The sequence below is a fragment of the Bombyx mandarina genome, chromosome 25 (genome assembly GCF_030267445.1).
Source record: "Bombyx mandarina strain Sakado chromosome 25, ASM3026744v2".
NCBI classification, from domain to species: Eukaryota; Metazoa; Arthropoda; class Insecta; order Lepidoptera; family Bombycidae; genus Bombyx; species Bombyx mandarina.
In genome coordinates this window covers 4670833-4686857 of record NC_143231.1, presented here as the reverse complement: position 1 = coordinate 4686857, position 16025 = coordinate 4670833, and the positions used below count along the sequence as shown (strand labels likewise).

The following is a 16025-nucleotide window of genomic DNA, read 5'->3' as shown; positions in this document are numbered from 1 at the left end:
GCCGACACGAGAAGAAAACCTATTGTTCCTGAAATTAGTTAAGAACAAGCTTAATACCGAATCACAGACTGATATCAGAATTTTTATTATCAGAAATTGGATGGAGAATATAACTACAGGAAAGACTACATTAAAAGGTAACAGCACATTTAATAAATGATTACCTACTTATTATTATTTATACTTTAAATATTAGTATCGCTTGAAAAGCTTGAAAAGGTCGCGACAGAGCCGCCGCCCGCCCGCGGCGGAGCGAACAGCCGCCTAGCCGCGCGCCACGTGCGTCTTGTCGGTGATTCTGACCGCAGCTGCCAGCGGCGACACAAGGCACCGCGGTCATATATAATAACCAATTCCATCATGTTCACTCCAAACATACGAGTATCATTGCAATGAAGAAACTAAACTATAGTAGAATTATTTTGTCCGTGCAGTTTGAGCTACGAATAAATAATAAGTACTTATTATTTATTCGTAGAGTTTGGGTCATAAAAAATCGGAGCGGTGAAACGAGTATTTCGCTCTCTCTTCCACTCACGAGCCTTAGGGACGGGCATAGTGATGCGCATTATTGTTGTCGATAAGCGTTATCGATAGTGTATTTAGTTTTGTCATATTGTGGGTTAGTGATAAAAATGAAAGAAAAAATCACTAATGGAATACTTACACCACATATCGCCGTAGCAAGTTAACACTGTAACTTTTCGGGATCTATTCTTATTTCAGTGAAAAATTTTAACACATTGTTGATAACAACACGTGCAAATATTATTTTGAATAAATTCTGTCGTTTTGATACAAAACAAAGGAGTAGACGTTGTGTTACTAAAGAAATTCAGAGAACGAATGCATAAAAACACATTTCTCTTCGACATAATGTACTATAATTTGCAGGTAAGTAAAAATTACTCTTAACATAACAATGTCTCACCACCCTTCGTATACCATCCCGCCGCCGTGTACGTGTTTTTATCGATAATGGCGTTACGCCCGCGCAACATGCTCACCACCCTAGCCGGGCTATGTTTTATGACCCAAACTGCACGGACAAGATAATTCTACTATAGTCAAGAGGAGACTAGGCGCGTGCACTCTGGAGGCCGCTGCCATTCCGGTGTGACTCGGCCCTTAGGAGACGATGGAATTCTACGTACATTTTTTTCTCTACCTAATCGTTGGAGCCTAAAGGGCTATTCCACCCACGCACGGTTTGGTTGGTGAGCTGACTGGATTCAACTTGGGAGGACTTGCTTAAACTAGGCCTAGCAAGAGCAGTGTTTTGCTGTATCTTCCACCGAATCGGAATCGCGACAAACTGAGAAAATCCGACGAGAAACTCTGTGAATGTATGAAATGGAAAGGTGCGTTTTTGTTTTTTCTGTAAATTTATTATTTTAGGAATATGCAATAATTTCTTATGTCAATTTTGTAATTTGGATTTCTTGTACAATTACAAAGAATAACTTAACATTTAAAAAAGAAAATGCATTACTAAGAATATTTTGGTAGAAATTTTATTTCATTCATCGACTGATTCTTTGTCCCAATCTTTCATTTTGGCTCCCATCATAAAGTCATCTCTGAAAAGTAAAACAGTAGAATTGCAACAATTTAAATCAAAATAAGTTTTAGTTTGGTCTAGTGCTTTTCACATATTATTAAAAACTGTTTCTTTGTGAACGTTTGTGTGTTCATCAGAAATAGAAAGATTTAAGTCTTACTACAAAACCTTGAAATTTTATTTTAAACCTCTCAGGGCCTCTATGAAGCAGACAGGACAGACTCCAGTTGCTACCCTAGCGCCCAGAAGCGGTCATTTCCCTTCGTAACCATTATTACCAAGGCAACTCCTTGAGAGTGAGTGACTTGAGGTGACTAGGTATTTTTTAAAGGAGGAATGGTCAACGTCAACACCACTTTCACTTCAGGAAAGGCTTCATATATTAAAAACCATATATTAAGACCGTTACTTTACACATAAAGATTACCAAGGAGTCAAGTGTGTTCTAAGTTAAATAAAGCAGAATTTTTTCTGGGATGCTTTGAAGACGAATTAGAGGGTTTCAGTTGAAAGGAATGGTGTTTATTCTAGTGTCTTATGGGATGATGATAAACTGGGTACAAATAACAGTAATCATCATACACGGAGTAGAATTCTGTTTTTCTTACCTTAAAGCATTCCATTTGGGTCTGTCAGTTTCATCTTTAACTTCATCTTTTAAGCTTTTTACATGTTCATCAACAACTATTGATTTACTCTGTCCCATAAGGGTATCCAAGAAAGTTCTCTTATCAAATTTTTTCAAAATCTTTTCTTTCTTTCCTTCAGACAAATCATTCCGATCCATTTCTTTCTCTATAGATTTTTGTTGATTTCTTACTGCATTGAATAATTGTACTACACCTTTAGTGGCTATTTTATTCAATAATCTTTCTCTGTCCTTTTCTAAGATGTTTGGCTTAATTCTTATTGATGGTTTTTCATGTTTCTGCAAATTATTTTTAGTCTGTTAAATTTATATAAGAAGGCATCTCTAAAGTTCATCTAAAAACATAATAATGACTAACCTTAAAATTAGTCTATAAATGCAATATTATGCTATGAGGCATGTTTACTAGTGTAAGAGATAAAATGGTCTTCATTGAAACATTAGGACTTAAGATATTAAGGTGCCAGTAAAAATATTTATTTTTGTTTAATTATGTATAGATTTCTCATGACGTCAATCAGCTTCAGTAACAACTTAATATCAGGTAAAGTGGCATATGTCACCATCTTTGCTAGTAAAAATAAAATCTTGCATTAAAAGCCAACACAGGTAGGTATAGTTTGGTATTCTGTCTATTTTTAGAATAAAGCAGTGATATATGCAGTTTTGATGTGTGTGACAGTTACACAATAGAGACTTGAAATTTATGTCTCATTCACATTAACCAGTCTATGGGCTCCAGTATCACTTAAAACCAGATTGGTATGTGAGCTAGTCTACCTTAAAACTAGTGCAATAACAAAAAGAACACTATTAATTTAATATTCAGAATACAAACCGCTTTCTTAGCTGGTGGTTCTACATTAATCTCTTCCTTCTTGACTTTTGATTCAGTTTCATTCACTTCACCTATAACTTCAAAACTTGGTTTCTCTTCTTTTTCTTTTTTTACTATTTCTGAATGCTTTTTGGCTCTAGATAAGACTAATGTTTTTTTATTCTTGGGTTTGCTGGAACCTAAAATTTTTGAGATAGAATCCGCCCAGCCTTCGTTTGCTAAAAGGCGATTCTCTTCCTCTGAATCTGATTTAGAGCTTTTGAAATCTGCTTCCGGGTTTTCATCGACTTCATTATTAGTAACAGACTCATTCTCACTATCACTAGATTCTTCAACACTTGATTCTGTATCTGAAACTACATTTAAATTTTATGTATATCCTTTTATTAACTAAATTCATTCACATTTACTTCTGTATAGGGTATGTACCTGAAACTTTTAAAACTGACTTCATTTTTTCTACCACTACCATTTTAACATCAGTAATTTTTATTTAACTCAGAACAGTTCACAACAGTTTCTTATTTATGAATAATATGTTTTAAATTTTAGCTTAAAAAATCGTGTAGGTTATGTACCTACACCTACCGTACCTCCTGTTTATTTTCTAATTGATTAATTTTTTTGATAATGCAAAGGGAACATGGCCCATTATTACAAATTGTTTGCATCATAAGCCAAAACCTTTTCTGTTTTATGAAAAATGAAATGAAGTTTAATACATCATTATATAAATATTATACATAGATTGATTGTGGAAAAAACCTATAACAACATAAAAAAATTGACATGTAGTGTTCCCGCAAATTTTTTCTTAGTCCGTTTGCGCTCTTGTGCTGTAATTGGAAAACGGCCTTGGCTTGCAGTGGTCGTGGTCACCGGTTCGGATGGTGGTGCGCTTTATAAGCGATAATGTGACCCTGAACGATGGAGGATTGACAGTGCTTAATGCAGAGTTCCTGTAGAATTGACTGATTGGTTCTGAACTTCGGCCACGATATTTTCAATATTCTTCTATAACATTTCGATAGCATATATGAGTCGTCTATTATCAAAGGCGGCAATCTGTACATTTGGACAAAAAAAATTTATTGATATGTCAATACAGATTTATTTGAATATAATCGTCTCCTTCAAAGAATACGGTTCAAAACCTGCATTAAATAAAGGTTAATAGTTAACCTGTTATTTATCTAAGATGTCGTTCCGAAGAGTTTTGTGACTGCCAAAGGAATACAAAGTCAATAATTCGTTTTTCTGATTTACCAATCATTGTCCAAAAGTCAGATTGCCGCCTTTGATAAGAGTCGACTCATATCCTCTTTTTCTCACTTTCTCTTAACTTTTCTCTATCCCGCTGAACAGTTCGTACCGAAACTCTCTAGTTTTGAACGCGCATTGTCAAATCACGAAAACGATATTTTTATGTAAAATGTTTTATTCTTTGGTTTGATTAAGAGCTTATATTCTCTCTCTCTCGTCAGTTTTGCATTTCGCATTCATTTTACTATATTTTTGTAACATTTTAATTTGTTACGTGTCGATTCAATTACGACAGGGGAATCTCTAAGGAATCCGCTATAATTTTATAATTTATGGTCTAAGTTTTTATCTATTGCTCAATCCCTCTATCTGATGCCTGTTTTAAAATGCACATCTATCTTAATCCTCTTCACCTCTTCACTGGTGGTAGGACCTCTTGTGAGTCCGCGCGGGTAGGTACTACCACCCCGCCTATTTCTGCTGTGAAGCAGTAATGCGTTTCGGTTTGAAGGGTGGGGCCGTTGTAACTATACTTGAGACCTTAGAACTTGTATCTCAAGGTGGATGGCGCATTTACGTTGTAGATGTCTACGGGCTCCAATAACCACTTACCACCAGGTGGGCTGTGAGCTCGTCCAGCCATCTAAGCAATAAAAAAAAGGGTGCGTGTACTTATGTAGGCGCGTATGAAGTTATACTTTATTTTTATTAAATTTATTTCTTTTTTATTTATTTAAATTTAAATCAATTTAAAAAAAAAACGATTAAACAACATCCTCAAACACGCATAATGGACATCCCTTTTCTTGACAACGTATAAATTCGGTAAATCTCGGTACGGTTCGGAAAGTTCACCTGCGGCTATATTCAGACTCGCCAAGCTACGTCGGTCGTATTGTAATGAGCGATTTAGTGGGCAACTTCATTCTGTTAAATTTGTGTCATGGTCCGCGCATCGTAAAATTTCACTCTCATCAATTTTTCATAACGCGCCTAAAGAAGTATAGCTTCAATAAATTTTTTTTTACACATTCTCCACATATTATCAGTTGCTTTGCTCTCTACATTTTTTTCCTACCTCCTTAAATAGAACGCAGCCTCGAGCTCACAGCTGATACTTTGGCTGATACAACCAAATCCCACAACGCTGTTTGACAGTTTGCAGCTATGGTTTTATAGATGTCAACTTGTATTGTCAACAATTTTCATATCTAGCTATTGTAGCCCTTTATGTTATTTACAGAAGATGGTGATGTTTCTTTAAACATGGCGAATATTGCTAACCCTGCACCATATACATATAAACGAGAAAGTGCAGTCATACCTACCATAAAATCAGAATTATTTAGTAATCGTTTAAAAGCCGCAAAGAATTTATATCGAAAAGATCTTTTGTGCCATTTCGGGTGTGTAAATGCTATAGAGTTTTCAAGCAATGGCGAAATTCTCGTATCAGGTAATTATTGCTCACCATATCCTTGTATTAGAATTTGAATATATTTTATGATATCTAAATTCGTAAGTTTCTTGCCAAATTTGTTCAATAGATTTTTTAGTCGACGTAATAAAACACTGACGAAGTCTCTTATAGTTTAGTGTTTATGATGCCCTAAGGAATAAAAGTAAAGGTCTAGGTTTGAGATGATTTCGTCCTCCTTTTACCATCTTATCAACGGTCATAGGAGCATAGTCCATCCATACTGTCTGGAATCACAATGGTTATCAACACTCTAGAACAAACCCTTTCTCTGTGTACCTTTCTGACATGTCCTTTGTCATATGAGGTTTGAAAGGAATTGAGAGCAGTAGACAATAGTATTGTTGATGCTCATTAATGACAATGTCTATACACCGACAGATGAGTTGTATGCTATATTAGAAAATATTTTTCACTTGTTTTTAGGTGGAGATGACAGGCGTGTTATGGTTTGGAAATTTGGGCATGCAATATTAGATCATGGTAAACCACACTCATTAAAAGCAGTTCACCAATCAAATATTTTTTGTATTGGAATTACTAATGACAACAAAAAGATTTATTCAGGAGGGAATGATGATATTGTAAGTTAAATAAAAGACAATGAAATATCAGTCTCACATAATTACTTAGGTTTGTAAGTGGTTTTTGTAAGTAATTGTTTATATTTTGATTATGAGACATGGTTTTCTATAATTTTATTAGTTTTATAATCATATATAAAACAAATATCATGTAAATAATATTTTTTATGATAACTATAACAGATTTAACAAAATGAGCATTATAGAGCATAAAATTATTATGTATTGTGAGCGATAGTTTAATCAGATCTCATTACTTTTATTTATTTAACATTTAGGTAATTGTTCATGATGTGGAAAGCAAAAGTCCACTTGAAGTACTCCAACACCAGAGAGCTGTATGCTGTCTTAGCATTGATCCGTTTAGTGAACGTGTAGTTTCAACCGCCGGTAATGATGGAAGACTGCTGCTGTTTGACACCAGGAGATCTGTTCATGGTAAGATTTGTTTTTGTTGTTGATTTTGTGATCATATAAGAATGCAAATGCGATACTGTTAAATTTTGTACATATGTTATCAGAACTTCATGGAAGTATTACTACCTTAAGGATATAAAAGCTAATGTAATTTTAACAAACCACTGATTTACTAAATGGGTCGGGATTCCGATCCGATTTACTGCTCTTGCTAGTCAGTGTTAGCAAATTTCTGAGGCTGAGCCTGTAAGCTCAACACCCGTCTGCGTGTAGTTGAACAGCCCCGTAGGATAACAGCGATTAGGTAGAGAAAAATATTCAAGCACAATAGGTTTAATTAATAACAGTCACAGACAAGGAGGTCACTTGTAAAAGATTATAACTATTATAATCAACTAGTATATGTATATACTTGTTAATTATAATAGGATTACAGCTCTCACAATCAATCTAGATATTGACAAAGAATTCTGGGGAACTGCCAGCATTAGCATTGGTCCTTGAATACTTTGAAAACAAAACAATGAATATTATGCTAAATATATTGCATTATAATAAGCAATACAAACTGAATAAAATATTCCCACAGTGAAGAAGAAAATAATAGTGTTGTGTATTAGTACAACAAATAAGGTTTGCTCATAGTATATTTTTGCATCCAATGATGACATACAATGAAGTAGTTAGTAGATGTTTACTTGTGCTCTGTAACACTCATGAGAATATTGAAAAATAAAATAAAACTAATGCATGTAATGCATTACATGTAAAACTATATAGTTACACAGTGAAATATATTATAGAACATTGCCATCCCACATTTTCTATAGCATAACATGTGACATTAAATTTCCAGCATATTTACATTTGTAAATGTCCAACAGAGTCCTTGGTTATATCACGGAGTCGAAAAGCTTTCCACGGGGTAATGTACCACCCGCAACAAGCTGGAATGCTTGTGTCTGCAAATGCAAGGGACGGAATTAGTCTGTGGGACTTGCGTTCACCTAAACAGTAAGTTTTTTTATTCCTACTATTTGTTGATCTTTCCTTTGTTATGCAAGTATACTCTGCTGCTGTTTGTTCTGATTGTTTAAGTTTTTTTTTGTAGGCCCGTTGTACGTTATAGTGGAAAGAAGGGTCCCTATCAGAACAGCATGAGCGTTTGTTTTAATTCAACTGGCACTCACGTATTAGCCTTAAGGCGACGACTTCCACCAGTGCTATATGCTGTCCAATCGCCAGAACCAGTTGCTGAATTCTATCATCAAGATTATTATAATTCGTGTACAATGAAGAGTTGTTCCTTTGCGGGTCAGAATGATGAATATGTGCTGTCCGGTTCGGATGACTTTAACATCTATGCATGGAAAATCCCAGACGGTGGAGGGGGATCTGGTAAGTTACTATAATAAAATATTCTTCATGATATTTGACTGTGCAATTGGGTTATTGCTTCATCAAAGCTATAGAGAAACCGGTGCATAAATACATAGAATCGTCGTCATCGAACCGTTTCAATCGGAATTTCAAATATATTGATTTAAAATTGTAATGTTTTTGTGTTATTCTATTTCAGAATTGGCTGTCGAGCCGCCGCATTTAATTCTTTACGGACACAGATCCATAGTTAACCAAGTGAGGTACAATCGACATTACTGTACGATTGCGTCGTCGGGCGTTGAAAAAATTATAAAAGTATGTTGAAAAAAGCGTGAGCCGTATATTTTCTTTAAAATACGAATCTTTGAATATCATGTTATCCTTTATTGTACACACAGTTAATACAGTAATTGCGAAAAGTTATATAATGGCGAGCTTGACTCAACAATTGAGCTATCTACCAGCTAACCGTTCTTAAAGAGGGAGAGCTTTACATAAGTGGGTAGAAGAGTACAATCTAAACAATTTACAAGCTATATCACATAAGTGTTGCTCCAATATCGGAGGTCCGACAGTGTTTCCATTACGTTTCCTCGCGTTCATTAACTCATGAATTTTGATTTGTAATAGGCTGCGCGTCCACAGAATATGGAACTATCGAAATTATTAAATTAATTTTTTTTTGGAACAAACAAGTCGATTTAATTCCAAATCGATGATAAATCGTTTGTTTGATGAAACTTTGTATTCGGAAATTGCCAGGGATAAACCATGAAACGAATCTGTAAGAAATTCAGGCTTGTTCTTTCCCATATAAATATAAGATCATCCCATATAAGATCATCATCATCATACACAATGAATATACGGAAATAAATACTAATGAGTATCGTTTTGTACTCATTTATAATTCGTTCAAATGGATTGCATGTATTGACAGTGCCAAAAATTCCTTTTTGCCTTTACGAAAGCCATGTAATGCAAAAAAACTTACAAAAAGAAGTTGCACGATTGGTGAATCAAAGAGTTGGTTATTTCAGGTTTGGTCGACCATTGAGTACCCGAAAATGCGCGGAACTCTTTTAGAAGAAGCTCAGGGATCGGACAATCCTCGGGAGATATACAGCCACGAGGACTACGTCTCGCTCGTTCATCACAGCGGACAGGTAAGGCGGAGTTATCTATATATTAATACGTGAAGCAAAAACTATGTACCCCTTTTTACGAAAGTTCCGCGGATGGAGGAGTATGAAGTTTCCCACATTTGTAGAAAATTTAAACGAGGTCTATGTCTGTCTCGAGTCTAACTCAACCGAACAAAAGCATTTGCGAGTACCGTCGAATATTCTAGATGATCCAGCGCAGGGACTTACTCAGCGCAGAGCTCCTTGAAAACATTGTATAAAATTAAACGATTCTTAAATATGGATGTAAAACTCTATTTGTGCAATAGCCTGCCATCTAGGTAGCTAGCGGTGAAGCGTAATCGACCGGGAGTTAGCACCACGCTTTGGATACTCACGTTAATTATTAACTAACAAACTCCAAAGGCCACCTACTAGATGGACCGACGACCTAGTAAAAAGCGCTGGGTCTCGTTGGATGCAGGTGGCAATGGACCGGTCGCACTGGAAATCTATTGGAGAGGCCTATGTTCAGCAGTGGACGGCGATAGGCTGAAATGAGAAACTCCAAAGGTGGCGCCATCCCAATAATTCACTACGCATATACCATTACTACTCCCGCGCGCAACCAAACATTTGTGTCGTTTTCAGTACATATCGCACAACTACGCGGAGCAGTCGACCAACGAGGACCCGCGGATGATGGCGTTTTTCGATTCTCTGGTCCAACGCGAACTAGAGTGCCTCGCCTACGACACGGACTCCTTGGACGGCTCCTCGTCGGCTGCTTCCATGCTCGATCAGGACTCGGAGTCGTCAGACACCGACCAGATTGTTGCCGACTTCTTACCGCTGCCGCCGAAAAGAGGTTTGTTGTATAATGTGGTTTAGTTCTTTATTGCTTTATTGATATCTTAATATGAACATCAGCTAGTAGTGTACGAATCACTAACCTACTGTTGAAACCGGAATGAATGAATTTTTCGTGATGATATTATTCCAGCTTACAATTTCTTTTAATTCATTTGTAATTTAAGTAATGTTACGCGCTAGGGTTCGGGATCAATAAAATTCTACCGATTCACAAGTTAACACTGTATTCAACACTTTTAAACATTTTAAAACTCTCAATTCGCTTCATCGGCTTCGCTTCAGGTGATCCTTTCGCTGTTTCGCTTCGAGTAGTTCCATTTACTAACTGACTGCGTGCCATCTCTGCAACGCTTTTATAGTCGAGACGAAATCCCTAGAATCGTCGAGAATATTCCACAGATTTCTAGTGTTGTGTTTCCGCTATCTGACGATAGGTGGCGTTGTACTTCTCGCGCGTTCTAGATGTTACTAGATCCTTCGGTTTTCGTTCGACTATTTGGCGATAGATGGAAATAGTCTTACCGGCGTAACAGTAATACTAATTTTAAATAAAAATAATGATCATCTGCTCGAATCACAATACTCGCACGCACATGTACACAATAGAAGGAGAGAGAAAGAGAGAGAGTGCAATTTATATAACGCTTTATAGTTACGTGATGATTTTAATGAGTGAACTCCATTATTTAGCGTCATTAGAAAGGCGGCTTGAACCACTTCGTTTGAAATCACCAACTTTAGTAATTGTTCTCGGCGACGGGTTACCTTGCAATCGACATACTTATTATAAATAAATTGACAATTTTTTAACAATTGTTACTCTTGTCAGAAAATCAAAATGGAGCTCGCAGTCAACGATGCCCCAATCGCATGGCTCGCCTGGTGACGTCTCGTTACAATAAGAACGTACGGCCGCAGAAAAGAGACGCCCTCAGGTGAGCAAAGTATGGAGAATGTGTTAGTAGCGTCAAAGTTTCGGCATGCACCTTAATAATTATTCAGACCACCGAATTCAGTTCGGACACAAACAAACCTCAATATAGTTTTTGCGTTAATGTTATTATATTTTAGAGGTAGGCAGCGGCTTGGCTCTGCCTCTGGCATTGCTAAAGTCCATGGGCGACGGTAAACACTCATTATCAGATGGGCCGTATGCTACAAGGGAAATATACTAAATAATGTATTTTTTGTTAGTCACTGTCATAATTGAAAGCTGATTGAAGAAAGAAATTGAAAGATCATGATAAAATTCTAGAACCAGTTTTAGAATAGGTATTTAATTTATCGTTCCATACGTCACAAATAAAAATTTTAATTTAAAACCAATTTTTTTGGTCTTATTTTTTGTGAACTAACTTATAAAATATGGCCTAGAGATTATTATTACATTACGGAGATAACCGAGGAATATGGGTTTGATTAATTTACAGACGCAGCAAGCAGCCTCGCAGCGCGGGCAAGTCGAGTGGCAAGGGCAAGGGCGTGCGCACCCGCGCGATGCGGCGCCCGGCGCCCCGCCCCGCGCCCCCCGCCGACCGGACCGACTCCGACGAGCCCGCACGAGCGCTCTACAGGAACTCCGCCCGGGTGAGTAGCGAGACAGCCTCGTCGTTAACACAAGCTTCCGGAACCTGACACCGAAACTGCTGCCGGAGGTTTCCTGGTGTTAAGTGGTTACTAGGGCCCATAGACAACTACAACGTAAATGCACCACCCACCTTGAGATATAAGTTCTAAGGTCTCAAGTATAGTTACAACGGCTGCCCCACCCATAAAACCGAAACGCATTACTGCTTCACGTCAGAAATAGGCAGGGTGGTGGTACCTACCCGCGCGGACTCACAAGAGGTCCTACCACCAGTAAGGTTGCAAGAGGAAGTGCGAAATTAACCCCGGTAATTAACAAATTAAATAGCGGACGGTTAGCCTGGTATGGACATGTGATGCGTAGAGAGAAGATGCATGTGACTAGGAGATGTATGGAAATAGTAGTGCAAGGTAGAGGGGGTGAGGTCGACCGAAGAAGACATGGATGGGGTGTGAATGTCGATATGAGAGAGAGGAGTGAGTGTTGAGATGACAGCTGATAGAAGAGAATGGAAGAGAAAAACTCGCTGTGCCTCACCTAGTGGGATAAGGTGAAGAAAAAGAAGAAGAAGGAGGGGGTCGCAGTGCAAGAGTCGAAATGCATTCAATTGAGCAATTAGATCATAGTTTTAATACCTAACACGAAAAGACACGTAATATACCTCATAGAGACTAACGTATCACACTGATTATAAAATATCAGTAACATATCAACATTGAAACTTTATTGTAATATCATTTTAATTTACTACAACAAAATGATTAACTTGTAGTCGTGATTTATTTTCAATGTGACTATTGTTTGATTTTAGATGATCAGACCGGTTAGAAGACGACAGAACTCCAGTAGGTCCGTTAAAAGAAAAGCCAAAACAAATTGTTACAGAAGAGTCTCGAATTTAAGGAACAACGGTAAGAGAACGGCGCTTTTCGGCCTTGGCTTGTCTCATAAATACTACTTTTTTTATTGCGTTGATGAGTGAAGGAACTTATGGGAGGCTCATTTGGTGTTCAGGAGTTACCGATATATATCTACGTAAACGGTATATATCTGTCTATTGTATGTATATATTTTCTATAATAATGTATTGTCTATGGTACACCGCAACATACCTGCTATATTTTAATATTTTCCAGAATTTCTGTAAATTAAACGGTTGTCTGGAAGAGATCGCTTTTAGCGATAATACCGCCTATTGTACAAATGTATCTGCTTTTTGACTGTTTTTTGAATGTTAAATTGTGTTTTGGTGTGCGATAAAGTGTATTCTCTCTCTCTCTCTCTCTCCCCCGCCCTCTCACTCCCTCCCCCTCCCTCTCCCTCTCACTCCCTCCCTCTTTCTCTCTCTCTCTCACTCTCTCTCTCTCTCTCTCTACCTACATGAGCCATAGGCACGAATAACGTGAATGCCGCCACCCACTTTGACACATTAATTCTATGTTTGGGTTCTACGGTACAACGGCTTCCCCACCCTTGGAATCAGAACAGATTTCTGTTGCATGGTAGAAGTAGACAGAATTCTGATTAGTAATTACGCTAATGATTTTAAGACGATGTTATTAGTACATCCTAAAAGTCATTCGTGAACATTTGTCAAATACACACATGTTTCCTTAGAAAAATTGGTACCTCCCTGCAGGATTCGCGTCGCTACGATACGAATGCACCGGACGTCTTATCCTTTAGGCCGCGACGAAGACGGACTCCATGATCATATTGTTGTTTATTACAGGTGGCACCACACCTCAAGATAGTAGCGATAACAACAACTGTACGAACTACGACAATTACGAAGACAACATGGCGTTACCCAGTACAAGCTCAGGTAAGTTTGGTCACTTATATATCTATATCGCCTGTGAGTTTTTTTTTATTGCCCTTGGACGGTTTTATTGGCGGACAAGTTGATGGTGAGTGGTTACCGTTAAACTGCTGCCTACCGTTAAGCACTCTCCATAAACCTCGTTTGAAGAAGGACATATCATAGCGCTTGGGAAACATCATGGAGGGGAGCTCATTCCATAGCCGGATGGTACGTGGCAAAAAAGATCTCTGAAAACGCACTGTGGATGACCGCGGTGGGTCCAGTAGTATGGATGAACTCCACTTCGGTGGCGGGCGGTGCGATGGTAAAAACGAGATGATGGAATCATTTCAAACAATTCCTCAGGTCACTCACAATTTTTCTAATGAAATACGTACTCAACAAATGTTCACGATTGACTTCCACGGTGAAGGAATAACATCGTGCAATAAAAGTCAAACCCGCAAAATTATAATTTGCGTAATTACTGGTGGTAGGACCTCTTGTGAGTCCGCACGGGTAGGTACCACCACCCTGCCTATTTCTGCCGTGAAGCAGTAATGCGTTTCGGTTTGAAGGGTGGGGCAGCCGTTGTGACTATACTGAGACCTTAGAACTATATCTCAAGGTGTGTGGCGCATTTACGTTGTAGATGTCTATGGGCTCCAGTAACCACTTAACACCAGGTGGGCTGTGAGCTCGTCCACACATCTAAGCAATAAAAAAAAAAAAAAAAAAATCTCACTCATTTTAGTATGTATTGTGTTACTAGTGGTAGGACCTCTTGAGTCCGCGCGGGTAGGTACCACCACCCCGCCTATTTCTGCCATGAAGCAGTAATGCGTTTCGGTTTGAAGGGCGGGGCAGCCGTTGTAACTATACTGAGACCTTAGAACTTATGTCTCAAGGTGGGTGGCGCATTTACGTTGTAGATGTTTATGGGCTGCAGTAAATACTTAACACCAAGTGGGCTGTGAGCTCGTCCACCTATCTAAGCAATAAAAAAAATTGTGTGCAGGTTACAGAGGTCAAAACGCACCGGCGCTGTTCCGGATAGCCGAGGTGGATTCCGACGACGACCATTCGGCCAGCAGCAGACCCTTGTCGCCGGGCAATCAGAACGCGAATTACGGCGTCCCCCCCAATCTTATCAGCATCGTCCCGACTCCGGTCAACGGCTCGCGTGACTCGTTGGGCGAGTCGCTGCGGCTCGAGCCCCACGAGCACGAGGGCCACGCCCCCCCGCTCCCCTCCGAGAGCCGCCCCCGGCTGAACCTGCGCCGCGTCAGGAGAAACGGCCGCGCCGCTCTGCACCGGTCCGACTCCAGCGAGTCGCCGCCCTTGAAGGACGAGACCGAACGCGCCACTACCTCGCTCGAAGGTCGACTCTCGCCTAAAATCGGGTACAACCAGACAGTAGCGCGGCTCATGAATGAAACGAACGAGAGCGAGCTGGAGAGTAGTTGTAGCACGGAGAGCGGCGCGTGGCCCGTCCCGGTGGCGGGGGGTGCGGGGGGCGGGGGCGCCGGTCCGAGCGCCAAACCGCCCGAGGACGTTTCCGACGACTCTGACTTCCACGCGGTCAAGTTTCGTCAGCGCGTCAAAAAATCACGTCGTAGTTATAAGAGTCACATGGAATCAGATTCGAACTGAGTTAGTTGACTGTAGATAAATTATTAAAATCGTCTCTTAATTAGTCGTTTCACTGTAAGTGGGACACTATTATACTATTATGGTATTAATTTAAAAAGGATTTTTTTCCGATGCACGGATTAAGTTTCCTACAAAAGACAGATGATCTTCAACATCTTTTATTGATTTTCCTAATGTGCTGTGAAACTTGTATTTTTTTTTGTAAGTAAAAATTAATATATTTCGGATTTTACCTAATTTAACATACACAGTAGTTATAAATATATGTAAACTTTATGGCCCATATATTATGTGGCTACTAACAATATAAAAAGTTAACTGTAGTCATGAGAGATAACGGGCATGTACCACTTTTTTATAGTTAGAATTATTCTCTATAAATTGTGCACAAATTGATATGTATAATGAAGATGTTACTGCAATTTTCACTGGATTCTGATTGGATTCGACTCTATTGTCGTATTCTTGACTATAAATTTATTCCTGCTTATAATATTAGGTAGAATTGACAATGATCAAGAATTTCCCTTGACACTTATGTCCAAATCACAGGCATCTCTGCCCAATAGAGATAGAGAGCAGCGTATCGATTTTAGTTTATTTCATAAGTTATACAATAAATGTTTAATTCATACATTTTGTATCTTGTTTGCTCTAGCGTAACGATGTGCGTGTAAATAGTGTTGAAATTGTTTATAAATGTGAATGTGATCCTATACTTGTTAATAGGTATTAAATCGAAATGAAACATCAATGTTTTCCAAAAAGGTCTCGGATTAATAATGCCATTAAAGAAATATTTAAAATGTTT

At 38.5% G+C, this 16025-nt stretch overlaps 2 protein-coding genes across 2 annotated transcripts; one reads left to right on the top strand and one right to left on the bottom strand.

Moving 5' to 3' along the window:
• Positions 1-1366: 1366 nt before the first annotated feature.
• LOC114243927 (RRP15-like protein) lies at positions 1367-3665 on the bottom strand. Its single transcript, XM_028175580.2, has 4 exons — positions 3478-3665; positions 3049-3404; positions 2170-2489; positions 1367-1580 (listed from the first exon to the last, which is right to left on the bottom strand). The coding sequence occupies exons 1-4, from the start codon at positions 3518-3520 to the stop codon at positions 1520-1522; spliced, it is 780 nt and encodes a 259-aa protein (XP_028031381.2). The 5' UTR covers positions 3521-3665; the 3' UTR covers positions 1367-1519.
• Positions 3666-5278: 1613 nt separating this feature from the next.
• Positions 5279-16020, top strand: LOC114243939 (uncharacterized). Its single transcript, XM_089738719.1, has 13 exons — positions 5279-5767; positions 6215-6372; positions 6651-6810; positions 7674-7803; positions 7901-8187; positions 8369-8487; positions 9213-9338; positions 9948-10164; positions 10999-11104; positions 11600-11756; positions 12569-12668; positions 13490-13582; positions 14580-16020. Exons 1-13 carry the CDS (start codon positions 5542-5544, stop codon positions 15212-15214), a joined length of 2514 nt encoding a protein of 837 aa, XP_089594845.1. The 5' UTR covers positions 5279-5541; the 3' UTR covers positions 15215-16020.
• The last annotated feature ends 5 nt before the right edge of the window (positions 16021-16025 follow it).

Coding starts and splice junctions, on each gene's coding strand:
- LOC114243927 (XM_028175580.2), bottom strand. CDS start 3,520: ATGGTAGTGGTAGAAAAAATGAAGTCAGTTTTAAAAGTTTCAG. Junction 2,490..3,048: donor AACCACCAGCTAAGAAAGCG/GTTTGTATTCTG, acceptor AATAATTTGCAG/AAACATGAAAAACCATCAAT. Junction 1,581..2,169: donor CCCAAATGGAATGCTTTAAG/GTAAGAAAAACA, acceptor TTTACTTTTCAG/AGATGACTTTATGATGGGAG.
- LOC114243939 (XM_089738719.1), top strand. CDS start 5,542: ATGTTATTTACAGAAGATGGTGATGTTTCTTTAAACATGGCGAATATT. Junction 9,339..9,947: donor TCGTTCATCACAGCGGACAG/GTAAGGCGGAGT, acceptor TGTCGTTTTCAG/TACATATCGCACAACTACGC. Junction 10,165..10,998: donor ACCGCTGCCGCCGAAAAGAG/GTTTGTTGTATA, acceptor TACTCTTGTCAG/AAAATCAAAATGGAGCTCGC.